The 27,033-nt window shown below is 36.0% G+C and overlaps 1 protein-coding gene across 1 annotated transcript; it reads left to right on the top strand.

Annotated features, from left to right (window-relative positions):
• The first annotated feature begins 228 nt into the window (after positions 1 to 228).
• gabra5 (gamma-aminobutyric acid type A receptor subunit alpha5) lies at positions 229 to 26,963 on the top strand. The gene is made up of 9 exons (XM_088913402.1): positions 229 to 311; positions 834 to 955; positions 3,795 to 3,862; positions 3,979 to 4,199; positions 7,026 to 7,108; positions 20,112 to 20,255; positions 22,365 to 22,517; positions 23,162 to 23,373; positions 23,839 to 26,963. Exons 1-9 carry the CDS (start codon positions 229 to 231, stop codon positions 24,139 to 24,141), a joined length of 1,389 nt encoding a protein of 462 aa, XP_088769528.1. The 3' UTR covers positions 24,142 to 26,963.
• The last annotated feature ends 70 nt before the right edge of the window (positions 26,964 to 27,033 follow it).

Below are 27,033 nucleotides of genomic sequence, written 5' to 3' on the forward strand. Positions count from 1 at the left end.
GATTATGGGGAGCTTTGAATATTCAACACACTTTATCCTGAAGTGCAGAATACTTTCCCCTTAGCTAACAGTATTTAATCAATTATTAATTAAAAAACTGTGAAGTAATGTTTAACTTCACGTTAATTTAACTGTTTAATCTGCTGCTTTAAATTTCTATCAGTTTTATGGCTTTCACCAGTTTCCGATGGAAGAACCTGCTGGTTTTGAATTTCCTTTGTTTCAGGTATGGACAATGGGATGCTCTGCTTTGTTACAATGAAACCCCCGCTGGTTTTCCTTTTGATCGTCAGCGTGATCTGCCGTCTTGGGTAAAGCATGGCTATCTTCTACCCTTCTTTTTCTGTTTGATTGCAATCACAAATGTGACAAGTGCATCGGGAACACTAGGCAGGGTACAACTTTATAATATTAATTTAACATTGCATTCTTCCATTGAAATTGCTATCAACTTTTATCCCACTGAATCTATCAGCTTCGTGATCATCATCACCAAAACCTACATTATTGGTCCCATCACACACCTTGAAACTGACTCTTCATCAAATCACAAACCATGTCATCACATGAGTTACATACTGTATGTCATATACTATACAGTATGTATACCCGTCCAAGCCTTTGAAATGTATACAGAACCCCCCTCCCTAACATAATAATTTACGTAAATACCATCGGCAGAAGTTTTCATTTGAATTCCAAATTGTTCCTGTTTACGGTAAACTTGTATTACAGTAGTTTCATTGAAGCAATGCGAAACTGTTCAGTTACAGATTCAAGTGACTATGTAAAAATCTAGATATTTCATATTGGTCCTATTGTTCCTGTTATAGTTTGTCCCAGATGGCAGCAGGAACTGTTACAGAAGAAACAAATGACAATATCACCATCTTCACCAGGATCTTAGATGGACTGCTGGATGGATATGATAATAGGCTTCGTCCTGGACTGGGAGGTATGGTATGCTGTATATACAGTACTGTACTGTATATGAATAATAGAATAATGACCCATGTGGTTTAAAACACAATAATGTACGTGTATAAGCTTTTTCAAGTCCTACAGTATGTATTATATCACCTACATCTACATCTAAGACAATTCCAGGAAAACGGTTTCAATTTTTGCATGGTAATGAGCTGTATGAGTATTTTTCTGTGCTGTAAATGCTTTTAATCGGTGCTTACAGTAACTTGCTAATCTGAATTTGGCATGAAACATCTCATCTAGTACAGTATGTCCAAGCTTTAAAATCTTTAAAGATTGGTGTTTGAGGAGCATAATGTGAATGGACAAACAATTTTCACTTTATTCATTCAGTTATTTCTGTCAATACAGCCTATTGTAATCAGCTCTAATTCGGATTCTAAATTCAACAATGCGTTGAATGTAACGGAAGCATTTTTATACTGGTGTACTGTATTTCAATAAATATACAGTATTACAAATATGAAATAAAAGAAATACAAGCAGTAACATTTTCAGTTCACTGAATTCCTTGCAAACATTTTTTTTAGTGATAATGTTATTAGTAACAACCTTAGTGTTTATAGAGGGGTTATTATATTTCATAAGAAGGTACATGGCCATTTACTTAACATAACATTTACTAAAAAATAATTGTAGTCAGCATTTCATAAATTACAAAACCATATAGGACAATTACAAATGTCCTATTACAAATGAATACATCTTGAGATTTAACGTTTCCAAGTGAACTACTGTATGTTTCCTGCATGTTTCTGTAAAGGAAAGCTGTTTTCTGATCAATATTAACTTTATCAAAGAGAATCTACTGTGTGCAAGGACTACTCATATTTATATTGTAACACTGTCTTCAAGGAACTACGTGCTAAAGATGTTATTATATTACATTAATGTATATAATTATATTATATATTTTATTTGTATATATCTGTGCAAAAGATACATTTTCTTTGTTTTCCTCACCTTATAATATAAACCCCAAATTTGCTTGAAATTGCAGGGTTGAAAAGGCTCTTCCCTTTAATTTAAATCTAAGCAGTGTCAATGACACCTTACACGCGCAGTAGTACAGTAGTGGACTTGTACTGTAGATGGTTAAACTTGTTTCTGTAAGAGAAAGGAGTTTTTTTTGGTACTTGCATCAGCGAAATATGATTCCTACAGTATATTGCAGTCTCCAGCTGTTACCTTTTCCAGTTTTAGCACACACAAACACTGAATTCATTTTATATGCAGTATGTGCAAGGTCGAAGCATAAAAATGTTTGCAATATTTTGTTTATTTGTATTCAATGTTTAAACTGCAAAGTTTCATTTTACTTTGCTTGATTCCACTTTCTCATCCAAGATTTCTAAAAATATGTTTATTAATATCTATGATTACATAGATTTAAATACAAATACAAAGGAACAACATTTTATCTAAAGCACCAAACCAGTTATAGAAATCGGGTAAATAAATATGCTTTTTAAAACTATTTAAAAATGTTTGTTAACAAAAACAACTGCTTACGGTTCCCAAAATAATACAAAGTCAACCACATAAATGAACACAAGTATTGATGACTTATACAGTACTTAACGCATGCTTTTCAAATGAATAAATACAGCTCTTATGTACAGTATTTGTGTATTTACTGTATATTTAAGACTCTTATAATTTAAATAATAAGTTGTTTAAATGGAGTTTATAACACAAGTTCGGGATGGATGTCAACAGCAATCTGTAATCATTCCTTACATCATTTCCCCGGATAAAAAAAAAATATATAAGCACTATAAGTTTGCCCCTTTCTCCCTCGCACAAGTCTTTTACATTCCTCCTCCTCCACCTCACCTCCACTTTTGCTGATGCCCTTCACCTTTTCTGGTCACTCTTCATTCTGCACGTGGTCACTAGTCTCTTTGTCCTGCTTTGCCGATTCTCCTGGCCATAGGTTTTGCTAAAATTACTCTGACAAAAACACTCAATAAACCTTTCAATACGCTTAATGTTGCTTTTCATAGTCAAAAGTATGTTTGGCTTCAAGCATTAAAAACTGTTAACTTTTAAAATGTCTTAGGTACTGTATATAACTAAATTATCCATTTGGCACCATATGAAGTGAGACACCCTACTTTATTTTTTGTTTCTATGATGTCTATAAAACAGTGTGATCACCACTGAAGACATGATAAAGTTATAAGTACATTCTGGTCTGAGAAGGAAAAATAATAGGGAAAATTATATTTAATAAAGCTGTCACCTGAGAAACTTATGGTATTTCTCTTATGACCTTCCTTTTAAATGATCTAAGAGAAGAAAATGTAACCATATTTTAAGGATCACATGACACCTACTGTAATTCTGTAGTGTAATAAGTCACACTTTCATGCATGTTCATCATTTGGATTCCCTTGTTTCACTAACAAGAAGTTCCTAAAAAGGGTACATGTGATCAAAACACGTATGGTCTCTTAACTGTTAATGTCATTTACAGTATAAAATTAATTTTAACTTTTGATATGGCAGAGAGCACCTGACTAAATAAAGCAAACAGTTCTATCAGTTTTTGCTTTTCTCCTGGTCTGTTCATTTACCCAATATGAATGTGCATCCGTTACCCCATATATTATAACCAGTGATTACAAAAAGCAAAATGGACATTTTATGGTATGGCAAAACAATGCTAAGCCTAATGCTAAGGCTATTTAGTTTTTGGATGTCTGGTGTAACTGTGGAGAACAATTCTCAAGCCATAAACTTTGCATGGGACATATAGTAAAGTACTCTCAGAATGATAAGTTGTTTTTTATAACATTTTACAGAAAGGTTAACGGAGATAAAGACAAATATCTATGTTACAAGCTTTGGCCCAGTATCGGATACTGAAATGGTAAGTCTTTCATTAAAATACATAACTGTTATGTTGCTCCTATAATCATATTTATTGAATTTGTGTAAAGTTAATTGCAGTTTCTTTACATTAAGATGCCTCCCTGTTTTATATAGGAATATACAATTGATGTTTTCTTCCGCCAAAGCTGGAAAGACGAACGCCTTATGTTTAATGGTCCTATGAAAAACCTACCTTTGAATAACCTTCTAGCCAGCAAAATCTGGACTCCAGACACCTTCTTCCTTAATGGCAAGAAATCAATTGCTCACAATATGACAACTCCCAACAAGCTACTCCGACTCGGGGATGATGGGACTCTTCTGTATACAATGAGGTAAAAATGGTGAACTTTTAGACTGCTGTTCAATATCTGCCCATCTGTCTTTTCTTAAATCAAAAGTGACTATTAAGTCCCCAAGCCTGGTTCTCATTTGAGATTATAAACTTCTTATGATAGGGATGATGTTGAAACACTATCCTGAAGGTGTTCGCTCAGACCTATGGGGAAGGAGAAGATTGTTTGATTTGGCCCTACTAGTTTCACTTTATAGGAAACAGCATAAAGTTTCCTGGAGCGATGCTTTTCCTGACTGAAAAGATGCAAATTCATATTTTTTTCAATAAAATGGTCTGCATCCAATTTCTACTGCACTGTCTACACTGCCATTAATTTGCTATTTATCAGGGTACAGTATAACGTTTAATTCCTGACCACTGAATTCTCAGTTTTACAAATACAGTAAGATGCCATATACTACTGTATATCATTCCAGTTACTTTCTTAATATCAGAGAAATATGACATACTGTAATTACTTGTGACATGATTTCTTAGACATTTTACTTGTACTATTCCAATATATCACTATTGCCACTGCTTCTACATTCTTTTGACAACAGAAAAATATCCTTATATTTAGTGTTTGAAATGCATATTGATAAATTAAGGTATCAATATGGGCAGGCACAAATAGTGAAAAACATGGACAGGACTGATTCATGTAAAATTGCTACAGGTATGTTACTTTAAACATCCCTTTAGCTTGAAATATTTATGATACATTGTACTGGCTTGTAATTTATTATGTAGGGATATATTTTGTATTATTTTTTGACAGATACAAATATCCAATGAATAAATGGGGAGACTAGGGAGAAATAATACAGTAGTAACCACATCTAATCTTACAGAATTAGTTATGATGCTGACTTCCAAAATGGACAGTACAAAATAACAGGGAATAATATGTGAATTAGAGATAGAATATTAGAGATAAGGATTTCTGTACTCTAAATACAAAACAAACAAAAAAAAGATTTTTGGTTGTATCAGATTTTATCTTACACAGTGAATATTCTTGTACATTGGTTGTTGTTTTTTTATGGTCTGGAACATTTTTGTACAACTCGTTCAAAACCAAACCTGATGGCTTCTATAACAACATTCCAAATTTCTGAAGAAGTCTATAGGTTTCAATAGAGAGCTGGGACATTTCTTTAGCAAAATCTGTAGGCGTTTTATGTTAGGTAAGAGACATACAGAATTGTCAAATTCAAGAAAATCAGTGTGTCATACATATACGTTTAACAAGATGGCAGTATAACAGCGTGATTTCCTTTTTTGTTTTTGTTCAGGTTTATGAAGCGGAAATAGGTAACTGGATATATGGCTGATCGTACTAATGCCAGTTTTTTAGATGGGTTCTTTAACAATTACTTGTTATTAGCTCTTCTAAATTTTAATGTTGTAGAAGGGGCTAAACTCATCAATAATGACAATATTTAACCTAATGCTTAGCAGGGTAGTGGCAGTAATAATTAAAGTTATTTGCAACATCATACTGTAGGTGTTTTGCACCTCCTGTGTGTTGGTAGTTGTACTTGATTATTGAAAATATTTAAAACATGTACAGTAATTCTAAATATATAAGCCTCTTGCAATAAGAATACAATACAGTATTCTTTTCATATACTATTACTATTTTATATACTATTTTTATATACAGTACGTATACTATTTCAGAGGGATACAGTTCTGCAGGCTTTGCATGTCCTTGTATCGTTAAAATGCAATCTGCTTCAAACCTGTTCATGTTTATGCCCTTCATGTACTGTAAGTTATTAGTTTATTTCAGCAAATTGAGCAAATGTGAAAGAAAAGAAATCAGGATATCCAATATCTGCTCTAATATTATAATGATGAATATGTGTATCTGAGTGTGACTATATAGATAATAACAATAAAGATAGTTACATAAATTATTTTAATGTCTAACACTGTTTTTAATTTTGGAACTTCATTGTGCTAGAGATATGATTTGCTATTAACACTTTTAATCGATGGTAAAAAAATTCAATGTGTCATATTCACAAGTTACACAAGATGGCACCATTGCAACGTGTATCTCTTTTATGTGTTCTGCATGGGTTTAGGAAGGTTCTTATGAAATTTAATTTTACATTATGAATAGTATGTGTGCTGAAATAAATGATGAGTATATTATGATTTAAATTAAAAAAAAGAGTATATTATTAAAACAGTTTGCTGTTTTTCTTATTGTTACTGTTAAGCATGAATTGTTTTCAGACATCCATTTTAAATGTTGCTCAACATATGTGATTTAAAGATCACACAACATGGAAAACTAAATGGATTGATGAATGAATAACCATATCTTTTATATCGATTTGGTTTGGTGTATCAGTTTTTAACCAGCTTTTTAAGGTATAATGGAAGACTAAGGTGTTTTTCAAGGTTTTCATGAGGTATTACCACTTCACACCACATGGGGAGGCTCATGTAGCAAGAATAACTACAATCTACATGAGCACATTGATACAGAGTCTGGACTTGTAATATTTTCAAGTATTACAGTAGTTTCAAAGTCTTGATAGGGATGTAATTATTAATGTATTTCAGTTACATTTTTTTTATACAGTCTAACAATTTTTAAAGACCAATTTATCTGTAATGATATAAACCAACAAAATTCGAACTCCAGCTCCTCTGTGGATTTTTCATGTGTTAACCTTGTGCTCATGGGCTTTCTCCAAGTACTCCTGTTTTCCCCTCCCTAGTCTTTGTGTCCTGTCTCAGGGATGCATGAAATGATACCTATTATGTATGTTTGTCAATTAATGTATTAATATTATTATTATAGGTTGACAATATCAGCTGAGTGTCCTATGCAGCTGGAAGATTTCCCAATGGATGCACATGCCTGCCCTCTGAAGTTTGGGAGTTGTAAGTAACTACAGAAAATAACAAATGTTAATAGTAAATAAGAAATAGTTCAGTATTTGTTACACACCATTAAGAGTTCACAATGTGAACCTCTTAAGGGATTTTAAGGTTATTTTACATTAGTTTAAAATGTCACCCTAGGTATGTGCCGATGTGCATGAAAGGTAATGACTAACCAGCATTTAGAATTGGAAAAAAACTAATCTCAATATAAAGAATTTTTTATTCTTTACTGAACTGAAGAACTGAACGCTTTAAAGAATGTGTTTTCATCAATACAAGAATTGGTCATCTGATATATAATTTAGCTGACACAAATTTACTGTAAAGAATGGTTAATCGATAAATCACTGCTTAATTTCCTGGTCTCAGCTGCGGCATGGATTACTATTCCATCAAGATGAGCTGTAACTACCCACATAAGCAATTGAAGAACATGTCCACCAGAATGCACATTATGCTCACGTAGAGAGGTGGCTCCCATTTATAAATGCAGAGACTTCTGTTTAAAAATCTGCTTCTTTTTTCTCTTTGTCCTCTTAATTGTTGCTCTTGTTGATCTTATGAATGCAAGTGCTGTGGGTACTGCCATAGAAACAGCAACCAGCTGCTAAAGCAGTTGCAACAGTAATTTATTATTATTGTCATTGTTGCCCTAATTATTGCAGGTGTTGTTGCTGCAAGTCTTTCTTAAACCCAGTGCTGAATCTACATAGGCTAAGTATCACTGGTCATTGCACTAAAATACTGTAGATACCATTTACAGTATTTTCAGCAGTCAGACATCATCATACAGTATACCGTAGCTGAGGGTGGAAAGACGAGATGCATCTTGGTCAGCCATGCAAATACACATCAATAACAACCAACTACAGTATACAGAATTTTCTCTCCTTCATAAAGTCTTAAAATATACCACCTTTCTGCGTAAAGATTGGTAGTCAGATGATAATACAGTTTATTTTTCTGTGAATAAGCAAATGCTTTTAATATCAAATTGCATGACAGGTTTTATATACAGTCATCTATTCAAAATTACCTCTCGTGGCCAAAAAAATGAAATAAAGGAGATGTACTAGTCCTGTTTGCTTCCTTTAATTTAATGACAATGTAAGGGATTTGTAGGCTAAAATATGAAAGACTGGATAATCTGCTTTCATGTCATGCTTGTAAGGTTTTATATTTAATAAACTGTACATTGCATTTGCTGTGGTTCTTAAACACTTACATCTTCATATTTTTAGCCTTCCTTTCAAATGCTGGAGGTTGCCAGTAGGACATCAACAGATACAGTATATTATCTGTTGATGGATGGTACAGTACATCAATGCAAGTGCTCCATGTTTTGAGGAAATACTGAGTCTAGAAGTAATATTTAGTTCAGCATACTACTGTGTATTTCCCAGAAAGCTCACTAAATGTGTCATTGATTAGAAAGGTCAAACAGGAGTAGAATAAAGGAAGATAAAGAATGTTGTTTTACAGTGGGTCTTCCTTGATTAGTGGAATTTCTGAGTAAGTAACCAGAGTTTTTGATAGTGGACTTATGTGTATTGTATTATTGCTTGAAGAGGATTCTGCTGGGAAAGGACTTATGAAGGAATATACCAAGAGCTCCAAGTGAACTTTACTCTTGTTTATTGAGATCATCCTGGCTGTCGCCTCTATTGAGCCAGCAGTATGCCACCAGTAATGACAGGACTTGACATCTAGAGGGTTATTAACCAATGACTTCGCTGTTATGCTCATCCTCAGGTGAATTCTGGTGTATTCACCCCAAGCACCCCTGTCTCCAGGTGACCATCACTTCGTTAATTCATTAGTTACTATAGTTACGAGGCCAGGTCAATGGATTATACTACCAGTGTGCAATTAAACAATTACTCACCTTGTTCACCATATTTAAGCTCTTTGATTTAACCTCTGTGATGACAGTATTCCCTGTCCTGTCATAAAATTACACCCCTTACCTTTATTTTCCCCTCCCTTCTGTGTTTCTTATTCCCTGGCTTTGAGTACCCTGATTCATTTTTCGACCAATCTCTCGGATTTCCCCTTGTGGCTTCTTCTGTGCTTAACTGGCTCCAACCTTTGACTGCCTGACTGGGTACTTGGACTGTTTACTTTCAGTTTTGTCAGCCTGAACACTGATTGCTTCATTGCTTTAGGCATAACTGGATTCAGTCTCCCGTCTCATGGCCATTGCACTTGATAAATTGAGTGTAACAGCATTACAGTATGACAGCTACAGTACATATATGAATCCAGTGGGCTCTGAAGATTTCCACTGAGTGCTGGCCAGTCACGCTCTGCTTGGAGTTCTCAGGAGGCTAGTGTATCTGAGCTGAGGGATGCAGTACAAAACCTGTGCACTGCTATGAACAACATGCAGCAGGTATTCCCCTCACTCTGTCAGGTACCTCCAACTCTGCCCTCTGCTGCAGCACAGTCTCTCTTGGACAGTCGCCTTCCCGAGAGGAGATAGGACAAACCTCTGTGTTTCCTAATCCATGTGCAGGGGAAGAGCTGATGCAAATAGGAAGGACCAGTCTCTGGTTGAAAATCTGTGGTGTCAAAAAACATATCAGCCCTCTCCACCTCACAGTCAGCACCATGTACACCCAAAAAAATTCAATGCTATGTTTCCTCTACTCTCTGTCTGCTGGTTCTGGGTTTCCAATGGTGGAGCAGCAAAACCACAATTCAACTGGGTTTGCCACCTCACCAGCCCTATGGTTGCCTCATTATTCTTTTGTCAGGGACATCCTCTCCCAGTGGTCACCTTTTTTCACTTTCTCCAGTCAAAACACAAGCCATGCAGGGACACATCGAGGAGAATCTCCAGAAGGGTTTCTGTTCATCCTCATCTCTGGTTAGTGCTAGATTCTTTTTCCTCTAGAAGAAAGATGAAACCCTTCATGCATGTATAGACTGCAGTGGACTGTACAACATCACTGTCAAAACAGATATCCCTTTCCATTTCGTACTCCTTGCGAGAAAACAGAAAATATCTAATATTGACCTGAGAAGACCCTACATCCTGGTGCAAATTTAGAAGAAGAGTGGAAGACAGCCTTCAACACAAGCTCCAGGTATAATGAATATTCTGTCATGCCATTTGAAATCTGTAATGATTCTGCAGTGTTTCAACTTAGTGAATGACATATTTTGGGATTTCCTCAATCATAAATCTAGTAGTAGTCTACAATTTTGATGTAGTCTACATGTCAGGCAGTGTTTCTTGGTCAGCAATGCCAACAACATTTTTTCACTAAATTAGAAGTTAGACGTTCACAAAGTCACATTTCTGGGGTACCACATTTCTCTACCATTTTGCATCCCCAGAAAGTCGTATCAGCTCCCATCACTTTGATTTCCAAGAAGTTTGCTCATCAGGACAGGTGGTCCCAAAGCACTGCAAGCATTTGATAAGATAAAGCCCTGCTTTACATTGGCTTCCTTGAAGTAGGGCTGTCCTTTCTCAGCAGCCTTGTCCATCGAGGATTCTTCACCCTTGAGCTTATTTTTCCAGGAGGCTCTTAGTAGCCGTGCAGACCTATGGTGTGGGCAATAAGTTACTTCACAACCCACAAAAATCTAGCCTGTATGGAGAAGGCAAAAACGCTAAGCCCTAGCAGGTGAGATGGGATTTGTTATCTTCATGATTCAGTTAAACCATCTTGTAGAAACTCGGGTTAAAGAACGATAAGGCTGATGCTTTCTGAAGGATCCAAGCCCTGGACAACTCCATGGTGGATCCTGAGCACATCGTCCCACCCTCCTGCATCATTGGTTGAAGAGACAGTGAGGCCAGCAAAGGTTTCTGTTCCTGCTCCTCCAAATGTTCCATCCAATAAACTCTTCATTCCTACTACTGCCAGGTACAATACGTCAGTGGGTATTTTTGGTGGCCTAATATGAGTAGGGACTTTGATAAATTTGTTGCAGCTTGTTCTATCTGTAATTACTCCATGGACCTCAAATCATTTTGTGCCAGCCACTTGCAACCTCTACTGTCTCCTCAGCATCTATGGTAATTAATTTCGGCAGCTTTCATCAACTGGTGTTCCTTGTCCCTGGGGCTGTTGCATCAACTTAAGCATGGCCAACCAATTTTCAAAAGACTCCCATTTTGTTCCTTTCCACAAGCTCTGTCTGCCCCTCAGATGGCTTACATTTTTGTGAAAGAGGTTTTTTGCCTGTGTCGGTTGCCCTCCTACATCACCTCCAACCAAGCCCTCCAGTTCGTCTGCAGGTTTTGGTGTGCCCTCTGTAGATGTCTGGGGATCAAGATCAACTTATCCATGGGATATCCGGAGACAAATGGGTAGATGGAACAGGTGAATCAGGATCCTGAGACCTACCTGAGATGCCACATTTTCACTTCTAAGAGTCCCGAGTACAGCTGTTACTCTGGGTTGAACTTTCTTGTAATGTCCTCATTAACTCCATTGGAATATCACTATTCCAGTGCATTTACAGATATCAGCCTCAATTGCTATCCTTAAATCCAGAGACCACAAACAAACCCAAACATATCTACCACTGACAGGACCAGTTGAAATCGGAGATGTGTACAGTAAAACAGTACATTGCAATTTTGTGAAAGCCTCCCAGTGATAAAAGAAATTTGGTGATCACCACAGGCACAATTCTTGTCCTTGTGAACTTCTATGCTTTAAACCCATGAATTATTGGTTCTGACCTACTGTACCTGATCACCTGCCTGATGAGGAGTTTTCTTTCAGTTTTGCCTGCCTGAACACTGTTTGCTTCTTTGCTTCACCCACAAATGGATTCAGTCTCCCTTCTCATGGCTATTGCACCTTATCTGGCGAATGCAACGGGGTTATATGCCTATTCTAGATTCTAAATTCTAGATATACCCACTTCCCCTGGGATATGGCAATAGATTTTTGTCTGTAAAACAGTTATTGAGGCACTTACTAGCCTGATTTTAGTAAAGAATATTAAAGAAAAGTTCAACTTAATTTGATTAAGTTGCTGTACATTTAAGAATAGTAAATTTGTTTCAGATACCTTTATGTTAAAAAGTCTAGCTTTTAAAAACATAACAATAGCACTCATCCAGCTGTTTCATAAAAGAGGCTAGACTATCAGCTTCAGCAAAGTGGGTGGCTTGTTCCAAACTCCTTCAAACCTTTGCATAAAGAAATAACCCCCCTTTCTCAGTTTTACTGGAAATGCACTTCTACATACAGTATATTCTATTTTGCTTTTTGATTTGTTCCTGTTTCTGAGGAGGGATCGTCATTTCTTTGAGAGTTTGAAATAGAGGGCCCTGGTAATCTGCTCTGCTCTTAAATGGGTCATTTAGCCTTAGTGTCAGACATTCTTCTAAATCAGGGAGTGCATCTGGTTGATCTTCTCTGGACTGATTCTGGAGCAGCAGAATCGTACACAATACTTGAATAATGCTACTGTACCTTGATTTATAAACCTTATAAATGCATTCTAGTACAAGTACAATTTTGGAGTTAAACTATTATCGTTTCTTCAATTTTTTTTTCTACTAAAACAAATAGCCTTTTTAAATTGGCATTTAAGGGGTGCAACAAGATTAAGTGTTGTGGGTACTGATCTTTAAGGGTAATATAAGGCTGTGTAAGAGGATTTTCTTCTGCTTGCACAAATAAACTTTGGCTAAATGCTGTGCATGGTAGAAGTCAACCCTATTTCTAATACGTAAGACTACATACAGTATGGGGTTAAAGCTTCATGTTCATTCATTTTAAGAATTATGTAAGATCCTTAAACCTTAATTAATCCTTTCAATTTTTAAGGTAAAGGTAGTTTTAAAATCAAATGAAGAAAACTAGTTTTAATTTTAGAGGTCCATTTTCATATGCTGTACTAGTGGATTATCCTCAGAAGAGTAACAAAATGTAACAGCTTTGTTGGTTAGCATTGCTACAGAGCATCTTATTCTTCGGACTTAAACATAACCTTTTACAGTATGTTTCAACATTTTTTACTTATTTGCTGTTTGCTGCACTTCAATATAACTAATACTATTTTATTTACATAGCATGCATATTTTAATTTGTTGGTTTATACACTATTGCATACAATTTATTTTTGGTTCTGTTCAGATTGTCTTGTTCTATAACACGGTAATCAATTGTTCAAAGCAAACCAGTTTCTACAAAAGCTGATCAGTACAAAATACTCTACAGGCTTTCAGTAAGGCATTGCCCCTTTGCAAGACTGCAGTATGTACTCTTTCCAAAATTTGCTCTCTTGGAATCACTTGCACTGCAGTGGTAAGAATGAAGCTTGCTTACACTGTGCTACTTACTGTATGGGAAATGCTAGAATGCCTGCAGTGCAGCACAGTCCTGGTTTAACAGTACTTCAATGCTGGTACAGCAGACTGTTTATCAAGACCACTTAATTGAGCCTGCATGAAAATGTGCAAACTATAGGCGTTGCTCATTCTTCTAACATTCCTCTAACTGCAGTGCTTTAGTGTAGTACATTCCTCACTGTATTACAATGTATGTCAGTACGGCTATTTTGATTCATTTGTCTTCCCTTTGCTTTTCAAATGTAATGGTATGATGCTATAAAAAGCATTATTATACAATAAAACATTAATCAATGTTTGTTTAACATCAGCAATCAGAGGTGAGTGTTTCCACTGTAAAACTGTTAAACATGGATATACTGTACTATCCTTGTAATGCAAAACCCCAGCCTTTACAGACCCATGCCTTTCCCCTTTGTTCATTTACTCACAACCTTGATTTTAGACAAGACCTAAAATGTGAACCTTCATTTGCTTCATTTTAGAGGCTAATAATAATAATTTTTCAGAGGCAACTAATAATTATATACTGGACGAAGGGCTACAACCTAAACAGGGTAATGTAAAGAATTCCTCATCAGGAATGAGGTAAAGTTCATGTCATGCCAGCTTGCTCCTTTAATGCGCTTGCTTTCTTTAGCTTAATGATGTAGTTTTTAAATGGCTGGACTACTGCCTTCAGTAATCAACGGGCTCTTCTTGGTTCTTTGTTTTCCTTGAAAGTAGAAAAGGTTCTACAGTACTTCATACTAGTCTGACTATGATCATCCAAAAGTGGTTTAGTATTAAACTTAATAGCAATCTATCTGCAATTACCTCAACATCTCTATCACTGTCATATGTTGTACACCTCATCAGTTCCTAATCACGCATATTGTAAAATGTCCCTGTCACTTGTATTTCTACATATGACTACAAGGTAGCATGGCAACAGAGTGTAATGCAGAGGTCTGTAAATACGTGTTTGGACTACTGTTTTCATCCCGATCAAGCAGGCTCCTGTTTTTTATAACCTTATGCTGTTATGGTAAAAGTCTTATGCCGTTATGGTACAATTCTGAAACATGAAAGCAATGTCACATTTGAAAAACATTTATTAGAACTTCAGAGTCTGTTTTGTATTATACTGTACTTTCAAAAAACATTGTCTCCGACTTAAGAGACTTTTTCATTAGGAAAGTACTGTATAGTGGTTGAGCCACTGGAAACTGGAAAGGGCAAAAGGCTACTGTACATACAAGGCTATTATATAATGTGAAATCAGTGGACTGAATTGCTTGGAGCATGTTTATTTTGCACATACTGTACAATAAACTGATGTACTGTATAGTTTAACTTTTCACCAGAAAAGCTTGCATTTGACTAACTTTTAGACTAACATCTTCTATAGGCAGAGCCCTACAGTATGTATGAAACAACTTGAAATTTTGTTTTAACCTTCCACCATATATATTATTCAAACAAAATGTATTTTCTGTATATTTTTGTGCATTTATAGTAAGAACATGTCCTTCTCCTTCCACATGTTTAAATAATTAGAAACATTATAAGAATGGAAAAGTTCAAAGATTTTCAAAGAAAGGCAGAGGGACTTGTACAGAAAGAATACCCTGCAGAATGGGAAGATATACTGTATGTCAGTTAATAATTTGGGGCCTACAAAAGTAAAGATAAACACATGAAGGGCAACTGGTAGAAAAGGTTTTCGATGTTATGACATTTCATTGCTTTGGCAATGCAAAATGTAGTACTGTATATATTTTATATATAATCAATATGTAACAATTTTTTTGTATGTGTTTTTTTTACAATGTAGTTTTACCGTAGATATGCATTGTTGCAATGTTAAGCCCAACATGGCATACTCCTCACAATTAAGCTTTCCATAATCTGAAACTGACACAAACACTAACACGTACTGTACATAAAGACCTATGGCTTAATGAAGAGTTCAAAGAAGAGCAGCTAGACTAATCCCTGTGCTAAGAGGGATGAACCTTAAGGACAAGTTAAAAAAAAACTGAAGTTACACAGATTATAATGATGGGCTAATGAAGATCTAATTGAAGATCTAAGAGGAGAGTGAAGAAATAGGTAGCAATTACAATTTTTTTCTTTGCGCTGAGAGACTGATGACAGATGAGGACTTGGAACTGAATAAAGTCACCCTCACAACAGAATTGAATAAATGGAGATTCTGTTCATAACAAGAGGCTAAGGCACCACCACACTTCATTCCAGTATAGAAAATATATAAAGTTTATACAACTACAATTTATTAAAAACTGCAACTATTTAAAATATATACAGAATTACATTTGATTACAGTTGTGTTAATCTTGCTTCCATTGTATTTAATATGTACCTCCCTGCGCCACTCTGCAATTATAGCATTTTCTTGGAGTGTGAAGAATCCAGGAAGCAATGAAAATTAAACTTACAGAGTAATTAAATGCAAAATTAACGGATCCTGCTTAAATTCTCTATGCAGGAAAACTGTATTGTTTTTTTACCATGTGCTTTAGAGATTTACTGATCACCGAAGTTTTTTTAGATGTATTTCTTATAAATCGTATAGCTTGGCTCAAATTCAAGGTACTGGACAGTTCTAGTGTTATTTTCTAATGTAAAATTATGTTTTATATTAATTGTTGTAATAACCAATCTGGCTAAAAAACAGAAAACTCTTTGCTGGACTGTCAGGTCAAAACTAATAAATGCTATAATTCCCAGTACATTGACATAAAGCTTATTTTTGGGAGTCTCATCTGTAGCGTACAGTAGCATTTGTCACCAAAGCCATTGTTTATAAAGAAAGTGGCCAGAATTATCCTAGCTGTTACAACTTCAAAGCCCGAAAACTGCTTTTAGATTGATATGTGCTGTTAGATTAGAACATCATGTATTAAATATTTATTGAAATACATTACCCATTATACAATTTTTAAATAAATCAGTATTCTGTGATCACAATCTTATATTTTGTGACAAAACCCATTTAGAATTTGAGAAATGTTCAGTGAATCTGTCTTGTGATAAGATGACTCAAAATAGTTAGTTTCTGTATTTGGAAGGTTGTTTGTCATATATGAGAGTTACATTTAAAAACTCTTAAAATAATTTTTCTAGTGACCTTAGGAGGATTTAAAACATGGTTGACACCAGGGAGAAACCCAGAGTTAATTAATTCTTAGAATCAACTAGCCATCCATTTCTAAACAATACTGCTGTTGCCAATGTAATACGTGGGTTATTTGCATATTTTTAAGACTGTATGAAATACTATTTCTATGACAACCCAAATCCTTTTAGTTCTGTTAGTTGAATCCTTTCACATTGTACTACAGAGAAATATGCCTTAGACTGAAATCATTTACAGTAAGATGTTTTAGATCCTCACTTCCTGCAGTTTACAATACAAGCTTTCTGTAACATCAAGCCAAGGTTGCCTTAAATGCTTTACAAATGTGAAAAAATGTTTTTCACATGTGTTTTAAAAGCTGTTCATAAGGTTGTAATTATCCAGATTCAGTGGGTTTTGCTGCCTGGCATTGAAATACAGCTGCAGAGAAAAGTATAGACCAGCCAGAGTGTAATCTGAAGTGCACTTACAGTACCTAAAAAGACCATTAAAGAGTTCATTAGCTATATAGAACTTTCAAAATGCATAATAAAATTAACATTTAGAATTCATATCCCTTTGTGTGTCTCTACAAGAAATCACAGTTCAATTATGTCAACATTGGAGGCAATAAAAAAGGAGTCATCCAGGTGATTTCTGGTTTAAAGGCTGATCATCTGCCACCTGAATTAAAATCCCCATGTCCCTTTGACATTCCAGCACTGACACCAACCAAATACTATCCAATCAAAACTACTGTCAATAAATTCCAGGCTTTTCTCTGAAGCTATCCTTGGAGTCCTGAACTGTGTTTTCAGTTGTTACTGCAGTTGGCATTTGCTTATTTTAAGATCTGACAGGTTTCCATCCTTCTCTTGTTTGGTTTTCAATGTTTCCCATAGTTTTTCTCAGATCTGATGCCCCTGCGGTGGGATTAGAAGTAGTGAGCTACGTCAATCCTATCATTTATCTTGCTGCATTAGGAAACTGATCTATTATTCGTGTTCGAGCAAGTTGGTGCATTTTAAGCCTCCACAGTTTTGTTAAAGCCTCCTATTATTTTAGGAGGACTTGCATTGCAATATGAATAGATGCTAACACAGATTGCGCTTTTGTTTTGCAGTACAAGAATGAACATTGTTCAGGAGTTTCCTCCAATTTTTCTGTTAGATATCAAAGAGTATTGCTGTTGTATGTACAGTACTGTAGCACCTTGCCTTGAAATTTCCGGTTGACTTAAGATTCCTCTTAGGCTTGTAAAGATATTACACTATACTGTGCGTTAGAGATTATCAGCATGCCTTCTGTTTTGACTCTGGAGTTCTGTACTGATGTTCCATTGTTGTTCATTTCCTACTGTTTTTTTTGTTCTACTTAACTGTGTTTTATGGATTTACCCACTGATCATAGGCTGCCCTACACAGCTGTGCTTGTACAAAAAAACGCAAACATAGCAAAGGTGGGGAGCCAGGGGTATATTGTTGGGCAAGAGTGGGTGGGGAACTACCCTTCTTCCCCCTCTCTCTTTTATCCATTTACCCTTCTCCACCATATTCTCAGCAGTCAGAACTGACCATAATGTCGAAGAGGCTGGAAAACTGCACAATACAGATATAAAAATCTTTGAAGAAGGAAATGGACATATTCTGTTTTGATAGTGATTAGAGACAAATATAGGAATGCTAATTGTTAAATGGAGTGAAAGGTGTTTTTGTTTGTTTGCTTGTTCATTTCTGCATGTATAATGTGAGGCTCTTGTGATTCATTTAGAGTCATGTTGTAGAATTTCAATGACATTAGAGAAAGGGAAGCAAGGAATGCTTTCTGAGACACTGCTGTTCAAACAGTAAGATATTCAGTACGGTTAAAGAAAGAAAGATTTACTGCTGGTGAATGTTTTAACTCACCTGTTTTAACTTGGTGAGATTAGTTTTCTTAAAAATAGAAATACTTCAAAGTAAAAAACAATCATGTTAGGAAAAATCTTAATAGTGGTCTATCAAACTGCTTTTAAAATTTCACTATGGCACCTTTTTATTTTTCTGTGCTTGTGCTTTGGTGGTTAATTGTAGATTTAAACTATAAGGGACCCCAATCCAGGGCAGCACAGTGGATGCTCACAGGGCTGGGGACCTACAGTAGGTTCAGTTCCTGGGGTGGTGTGAGCATGGATTTTGTATGTTCTCCACATGTTCACGTGGGTTTTCTCCAGGTGCTCTGGTTTCCTCCCACAGTCCTTAGACATGCTGGTAGGTTAACTGGCTTCTGTAAAACTGGCCCTGTTGTGAGTGTGTTTGTCTGTGAAGGGCCAGGTAAAGGTTTTAGTCCATGCTTAGAAGAAAAGAGACATAACGTTTCGGCTGTGGAACCTTCAACAGGTGTCAGGTCTTCCGGTGTGTGTCCTGCGATGGACTGGCATCCCATCTTGCACCTAGTGCTTTCCGGGATAGACTCTGGGTTCCATGACCCTGATTTAGATAGTGTAAGCAGTTACTGAAAGTAATGATGATGATACGAATCTGTATTTCTGTATTTTTGAAGGATTTTCAAGTTCCAGCATATTCGTGCATCAGCTCTGAACTCACATTTCAACTGGCATTAAATCAAAATTTTATAACCTGTTAATTGTTGTTTTGGATGTTGAGTGAGTTCTTGGGACAGGAATCTAGGACTGGTAGTATGGCAGGGATGACAACTATAGTACAATACTGTATCCATATGAACTAATATAGTTTTAGACTCCAATCTCTGGCCTCTCATTGGCATGAGGCAGGCAAGATCCACAGGCTTTCAAAATATGCCCTCTCTAAAATATAATCACATTTTATTAAATCTCAAAACATTAATTCAGCTCACATAGCACTGACTACCATTCCCTTTTTTAAGCAGAAAAGAAGTTGTTTAAATGACAGCTGAATGATTTGGTTCCTTTTCAAATCACTCAGATCACAGTTAAAGCAGTAAAGGAATTCAGGATCTGTACTGTAGATCCAATTCATTCCACTCCTGTCCACTGTGATGTTGTTGTTACATTTCTTGGAGAAGTTGTGTGAGTGGTGGGGTTATTGCTGCTGCCTCAAAGCTCTTGGGTGCTTAGGTTGACTCTGGACTGCTGTACAGTGTGGAGTTTAAGGGTTATCCTCTTGTTTGTGTGGGTTTCTCTAAATCTGGTCTTCTCCCATAGTCCACTGTCCCTTGTCATGTCCAGGATGTAGTCTTGTCTTGCATACTGTGCTTGTTAGATTATGTTCTGGCTTGCATCAAACCTCTGAGGATAAAGCAATTGCTAAAAAAACACCTATAAACACGTACACTTGTATTTTGGTTTAGTTTAATTTCAGAACATCCTGCAAGACCATCTTGAATTGGAATAGAAGACCCAACTACTTAATAGTTCATAATGTTTCTGAAAAATAATATAATGAGTCATATTTTCGATGATGTATAGATATTCTTCAAAATAGAAAAAAATATTTCTAATGGAAATTCTTTAGAAAATATGTTTACCTTCACTGATCTGTTTATGATGGTTCATTCCTTCTCTTATTTAACAGATGCCTATCCGATTTCGGAAGTTGTTTACACCTGGACAGATGGAGCTGCCCAATCGGTGGTTGTGGCTGAAGATAGTTCAAGACTGAACCAATATCATCTAATCGGACAAACAGCAGGGACTGAAGACACCTATACAAGTCGAGGTTTGTTATGCTCTACTGAAGATGTCTATACACACAGTTTGAAACTACACAAAATTAACATTGAATGCAAGTACTGTACATATGGTTATCTTTAGAATCTGGGTCCATGCCAGCATGACAGCAAACATAATTTGCCAGCTGTCCACTCGGGAAAAAAAACATGTCTTATCCCTACTTTGAGCCATTGGAAATCTAGGGTTAATCCAAACGCACGGTCATAGTATTTGAGCATTTAGAACATGATGTCACTTTATCGGGATTGGATAACATGTTCTGGACACGTGGGATATAAAGACATCTGCTTAATTCTGTTACATAAATCAGTAATACACTTTTGTTTCTCAGAGATGAAAGGTTATTAAAGATACAGGTTTCTCATATCAGTGTGTGCTTTTATAGTAAGTGCATGCAATTAGACATGTATCTAAGTTGATTATTTTTTTTCTATTAATAAATTCTTTGCTTAGGACTTTACCAACATCTTTAGACATAATGATTTCTCATTGTAATTGTCCTATAACTTTCTGTTCTATTTCTTTCCTTTCTTTTCTGTGGTTGTGCTATGCAAAATAAGCATCTTAAATGGTATATGAAAGTACCAGGAATTATTTTAATATTTTGTATAGAAGACGGTACAAATATTCTGCACTTACATGGCATGGGTAAGAAAGTACAAGTCTATCTGACCTTTTGTACATTAACACCAACCTCTGACAGGATTCAGAACCTGCAGGGTTTTACTTAGCAGCCCTAAGCTGAGGTGTAAACCCTCTTTACTAAACTGGGAAGGGATAAGAAAGAACTTCAGGATCAGAAAGTGAGATGATTGAACATTTTGACTACCAAGTACTGTAAATTCAATACGTATAGTAAGATAAAAAGACAAAGCATACAAGTTAAAAAAACTAGACCATTCCGGTGTATATAAATTCCGTTCTTTGAAATTGTAGTTATTTAATGTACAGTAGAAAAACATGACTCTCAGGAACATTTCTTTTTTCCTCTGTGTATCCATTAACATTTGATGCTTTAATCCCACTGACAAAAGGGTTTTTAAGGTAAGAAAAAGATACACGTACTCACCAGTTAACCAACATGGCTGCGTTGTTTTCGGCAATAAATGGAAGCTCGCCATAAACACTGAAAACCCTTAGCAGGAATATCCAGCAAATGTACATTTTCATTCCTTTTAAAATCCCATAAGGCTCCATGCATCAAAACCAAACAATCCAGATTTATACTCCTCTAATGGGCGTCCCACCGTTGAATAAGATTTGCGAGTATTAGTCATTGGTGCGTGTAGGGAAGAACCCACACATGGAAGACATTGTGGTTCTAGGACTACAGCTGAGAAATCAGAAAGTTGGTTCTGGTCCTTTCAATCCCCTTCCAAGTATTTCATTTGCTTTAAGCCATTAATTACCTGTTTTTAACATCAAGATTGTATGTCCCTAAATGAATCTCGTCAGGAAGTGAAGCAGTACTCTGCAGCGTGGATTTCAAACTGCAGGATGCAGATTGTGACAAGGGATTAGTGAGATACAAAAATCCGATTTTGCCAGGAGAAAGCAGCAGTCATCAGTGGATTTTCTGTAGTTTATCAGACTCTACAGAGGAGGGCTAGAAAGGATTTTTTAAAAGCTCAAAATGCAATCTTCAGTTGGTTAACAGAATATTTTCTCTCTCTCTCCCTAATGTTTCTTTCATGTTTTAACTGTCACACTCTTGAGTTTGAAATACACGTGTTCAACTAGGTAACCTTTGTTTTAAATATTATTATTATTCTAATATGACCTGAAAATTGTAAAAAAAATATTTGTTTAAATGTTAGTTTATATACAGTATGATATGGCTGCACTTTATAACACAGCTGTCTTTCAGCACCAACAGTTTCTGATTCCCCAGTTGTTACTTCCTAAGGGCATCCTTTACAGAATTTGAAATCCCCATTGAATTTAATTTCTCTGGCACTGTCTACCTAAATGTTTTAATAATCTCCCGGATTTCTAAGGGAATTTGTTTTCTCTCATCATTTTTCATGCTCTATTGGACCTGTTCTTTTCTCCATGCTGCAACTATCGAGTAATTTCCTCGCTCCATTATTTTCAGGTCAATACACTGTTATGATGGCACATTTCTATCTGAAGAGGAAAATCGGTTACTTTGTCATCCAAACATATCTGCCATGCATTATGACAGTCATTCTGTCCCAGGTTTCATTTTGGCTGAACCGAGAATCTGTCCCTGCCAGAACTGTCTTTGGTAAGTATTACTATTACTACTGCTCATACTAGTACTGTTACATCTACTGTAATACTACACTGCTGTAGCTATTTTTACTATGACTAGTTATAATTAGTAAGAGTAACATTAGTTGTGTCTAGACAAAGATGATGTCTGCAGAAGCAGCAGTAGCTTAAGCCAGTTTCTAAATCATGTTCAGTGTTTATGTTGTACTATAAGTCAGTTGCAGTGATTCAATTAATAAATCTACATGATGCTGTCTGTGCATTATTCATAATAATGGGTTAACAGTCATGAGTCATTTTTAAAGAATGGCAAATCTATTTCCAGATCTTCAGCTGAGGTTATTACAGGGTGCATTCTCAAATACTGTATTCTCACTATTTTCCTATATTTTTAAAAGATATTTCAAAATGTACTGCACTGTACCCAATCATATTGTTGAAGCTGCTACCCTGGATTCTTTCAAGAAATGGTTGGATGAAGTCTTTGGATCAATTAGCTACAAACCTGTTGGATCAGGAAAAAATACAAAATACCTGTACAGTAGCTAGAGACTGAATGGCCTACTCTCCTTTGTAATCTTTCTATCAGCTTACAGTATGTCATGTCAGTTTGGCTGGCATTATGTATGAATTAAACACATTACATTTCTTTTTCAGGAGTAACCACTGTCCTTACAATGACCACACTCAGTATTAGTGCTCGCAACTCACTACCTAAAGTTGCTTATGCCACTGCAATGGACTGGTTTATAGCAGTGTGCTATGCTTTTGTCTTTTCTGCATTAATTGAGTTTGCTACTGTCAACTACTTCACCAAACGAAGTTGGGCATGGGATGGGAAAAAAGCCCTTGAAGCATGTCAACCTAAGGTATAGTTTAGTATTAAATTCTCTCTCCATACACTAGAAAACAGAAAATGTATGTTTCTGTTTATGTATAATGATATTGTGTAGCTTACAGTAGTTTGGTATCTGAAATTAAAAACAAAATAACTTATGACATTCGTGTCAGATATCTACTTTGTTTTCAGGTACTGTATCTGAAGCACAGCTGCTACACTCCAGTAATTATGAACCCTTATGTGGTTATGTTCATTGCATGGAAAAGATATTAAATTCTGATTATTCACACATTCTGATTATCCTAATGTTCTTCCAGAATGCTCCACAAGGAAGTCACTCACTGACATTATTCACATATACAGTATTTTAAGACAACGGTTTTCCCGGCTTAGTGTGAGAATTGTTTAAAGTAGGTTTACTCCAGTACTTCTATTACCATATTAATTCAACTGTAGTTTGTTTACTTTATGTTACTCTTTTTGTCATATACAGAAAAAGGACCCCTTGGCACTTTCAAAGAAACCGAACAATGCATGTCCGACTGGAGGAGTTAGCTACACGCCAAACATCACAAAGGATGCTGTTCTTTCCACTATTTCAAACAGCACGTCGGTACAGTTGAAACCTGCTGAAGTAAAGGCACCAGACCCTAAAAAAACATACAACAGTGTCAGCAAGATTGACAAGATGTCGAGGATAGTTTTCCCAGTGTTGTTTGGGACTTTCAACCTAGTTTACTGGGCCACGTACCTGAACCGAGAACCAGTTATTAAAGGAGCCGAGACCCCTACATAAAGTGCTTCTGTTTACAGTTCCCGAACTTCAGCCATATTGTACAACAACAGGATTGCCATAGAAATTGATGCCAAGCACTGAAGACTTACTCTAATCAAGTTTGGAGAACCTTACTTGTTTTCTTAAGTTGCATGATCAAAGCTATATGGAATAATATTGCCATGTTTGCCTTGACGATTTCTATACTAATATACTAGATTTTCTTAAAGAATGTTGCATTTTATTCAACGCAGCAAGTATTTTTATCATTGCAAAGTAGGAAATATTCTTTACATCACCTGTTTAACACACCCAAATAACATTTTGCATATACATAACAGTCATTAAAAATGTTGGTATGCATTATGTTACAAAAATGAAAAAGATCCAACTGCAATACAGAATAATTTTGTTTTATTAAGGTTTTAATGACAACAGAGTTTATATATTCACATATACTGTAAAAGGGGCATTTAAGAGTGGATTAGAAAGTCATGTGAACTAAGATTTCACAAAAAAAACTTTTAAGGAGTACAGTAGCGACAAAAGAAGAATGGCCACACAATATGTTTTGCCTATATTGTCAGATTTCCATTCTTGCAAGCTTTGATTGTCACATATTGCATCCAATCCAAGAAATTTGAAAAACAGAGGGAGCTAAAAGTTTATCATTGACATTTTTACAATTTTATTAAAAAACAAAAGCAAACAATTTCTTGATTTGTTATATCTAATTTTAAGATTTGGCTTTTTAAATTAGCAAAAGTATGAAAATGGATTCCCATCAAGTAAAGAAAAATGAAATGTTATAAACGGAACAAAGAAAATAATTTTATAGATGATTAATTGTGTGTATATCACAGAACAATGTTTTGTACTTAAGTTCCAAAAGTATTGTAACGCATACAGCGGTGTTGCGAGCTGGCTTACTAGTGCGATGACGTCACCGCCCTTCCCTGTGAATAGCAGGGACCACAGCCGTCGGGCTGCAGGGAGATTTCCCTTTAGCTCAACTGGCTGGGTCCCTGTTGAGTGATGCCGGAGGCCCGGGTTCGAGTCCCCAGTGGTGGGGGGCCAACCTGAGGCGGCAGCGGCAAGGGCGCATGCCCACGTGAACCCAAGAGTGCTACATTGGTGTCAGCAGTGGGATGGGATAGCCCTTTGCCAAGGATGGCAAATTAAGCAGGGGCCAATCACGGCCGACATTAGAGGTGTTGCGAGCTGGCTTACCAGCGCGGTGACGTCACCACCCTTCCCTGTGAATAGCAGGGACCACAGCCGGAGGCCCGGGTTCGAGCCCGCAGCAATGGGGGGCAGACCTGAGGCGGCAGTGGCGAGGGCGCAGACCCACGTGAACCCGAGAGCGCTACAGGACAAAGTAGGAAGAACCTATAAGAGAGATAATGTACAGATTATGCAACAAAAATGCAAGCTACTGCGTATCGTGAGCAAGGACTGCATTATATTATGTATTCAATATCTAGATGAAATTTAAGATTTTGACAGCTAAACCTGAACGTATCGCTTTTTATATCAATTCTTCACTATCAAAAATATAGGATTGTTTAGAATTTAAGTCTTAGTTTTTTTAACTGTTGTACATTTTTGCTTATTTCCATATAATGTAGATGCAAGTTTAAATTATTTTCAATTCTGTGCAGTTATTATTTTTTGCTCTAAGTACTGTAATCTTTGTGGTACTGAAGCTGGTTTTACCTAAAAGTATTCTATTTCATTGAAAACTGTGTTCTGAAACTCATGAAATTTTACATGAGGAAAAAATCAGGGGAAAAGGTCATGTTGACTACACCAGCCAGATGGTTATTGAGAAAGAACCAACATATACACATAATTGTCAATTGTTTTTTGTTAATCTCAACAAGTAGGGTTCAGCTTCATGTCAATCAGCTTCGATATAGTAGTCTATGATATGTTTGTGTGTAACAGCAGCTATTAACCGTGCCAAATTGGGAGTTCAAAATAGTGAATTTCGAAAGAAAGGAATATGAAAGATTTTTACTGTTGAATATGGATCTAATTTTATTTTCCAGAAGTTTGTCTGTGAAAAATTACCTGGAAAATCAGAGTAACCAGTATGCACGGTGAACTGTTGTAATGACATTTTGCTGGCTGTATGTATCAATGATTTGGACATACAGTACAAGGAGTGCTTCACTTAGTTTTGTATTTTCAGTGGTTTCAGGTGACAATTTACCCAGGGTTAATTAATTTCACACCAGTAAAGCACTACTTGTTGATGAAATCCTGTGTGATACCAAGCTCAAAATGGCAAATCTGAAGCATACACTACATGGCTCAGAATCTATACTGTAGCTCTTGTTAGGTACAAAAGAGCTACCGTAAAATTAAAATACAATGAAAGTGAAGCAGAAAAAAAAACTAAGCCTAAAGCATGAAGAAAAAACTTTAAGATGCTCTCAAAGTTTTAAATTAAGAGTGTGTAAGTTGAAAAGTGCATCTAGAAGCTTGCTTCACCAAAAATGTTTTTGCATTGTTGATTTACGGTAAGCTGATGTGCAGTCCATTTTCTCTAACTGTTACTAAAGCAATAAATAAAATGCTTGATATATTTCATAACTAGGGTCTTCAGTTTTTTAAAACAAAATGTTTCCCCCTTAGCATTTGAGTTGTGCAAGACGAGCTGGAGTTCTTAACTACTTTGTATGCCATTTCTTCCAGGGGCATAATGATAAAATGAATTGATTGAGAATTGAGGCTTCCATTTACCTTTCAACCTTTAGTTTTATTGATGTATGTTTTGTGTATCAAGCCCAGGACATGTCATGTGAGCAAAATAAGAACACAAAAATTAAAATGATGTAACCTGAGCATATCCCATGTTTTATTTTGCTGAATGTTTTCAACACTTTGCAGGTGAGTATGTATTATGAG

Source organism: Atractosteus spatula, chromosome 4 (genome assembly GCF_055471065.1).
Source record: "Atractosteus spatula isolate fAtrSpa1 chromosome 4, fAtrSpa1.hap1, whole genome shotgun sequence".
Taxonomy (NCBI): Eukaryota; Metazoa; Chordata; class Actinopteri; order Semionotiformes; family Lepisosteidae; genus Atractosteus; species Atractosteus spatula.

Coding starts and splice junctions, on each gene's coding strand:
- gabra5 (XM_088913402.1), top strand. CDS start 229: ATGGACAATGGGATGCTCTGCTTTGTTACAATGAAACCCCCGCTGGTT. Junction 22,518..23,161: donor CCCTGCCAGAACTGTCTTTG/GTAAGTATTACT, acceptor TTTCTTTTTCAG/GAGTAACCACTGTCCTTACA. Junction 23,374..23,838: donor TTGAAGCATGTCAACCTAAG/GTATAGTTTAGT, acceptor TGTCATATACAG/AAAAAGGACCCCTTGGCACT.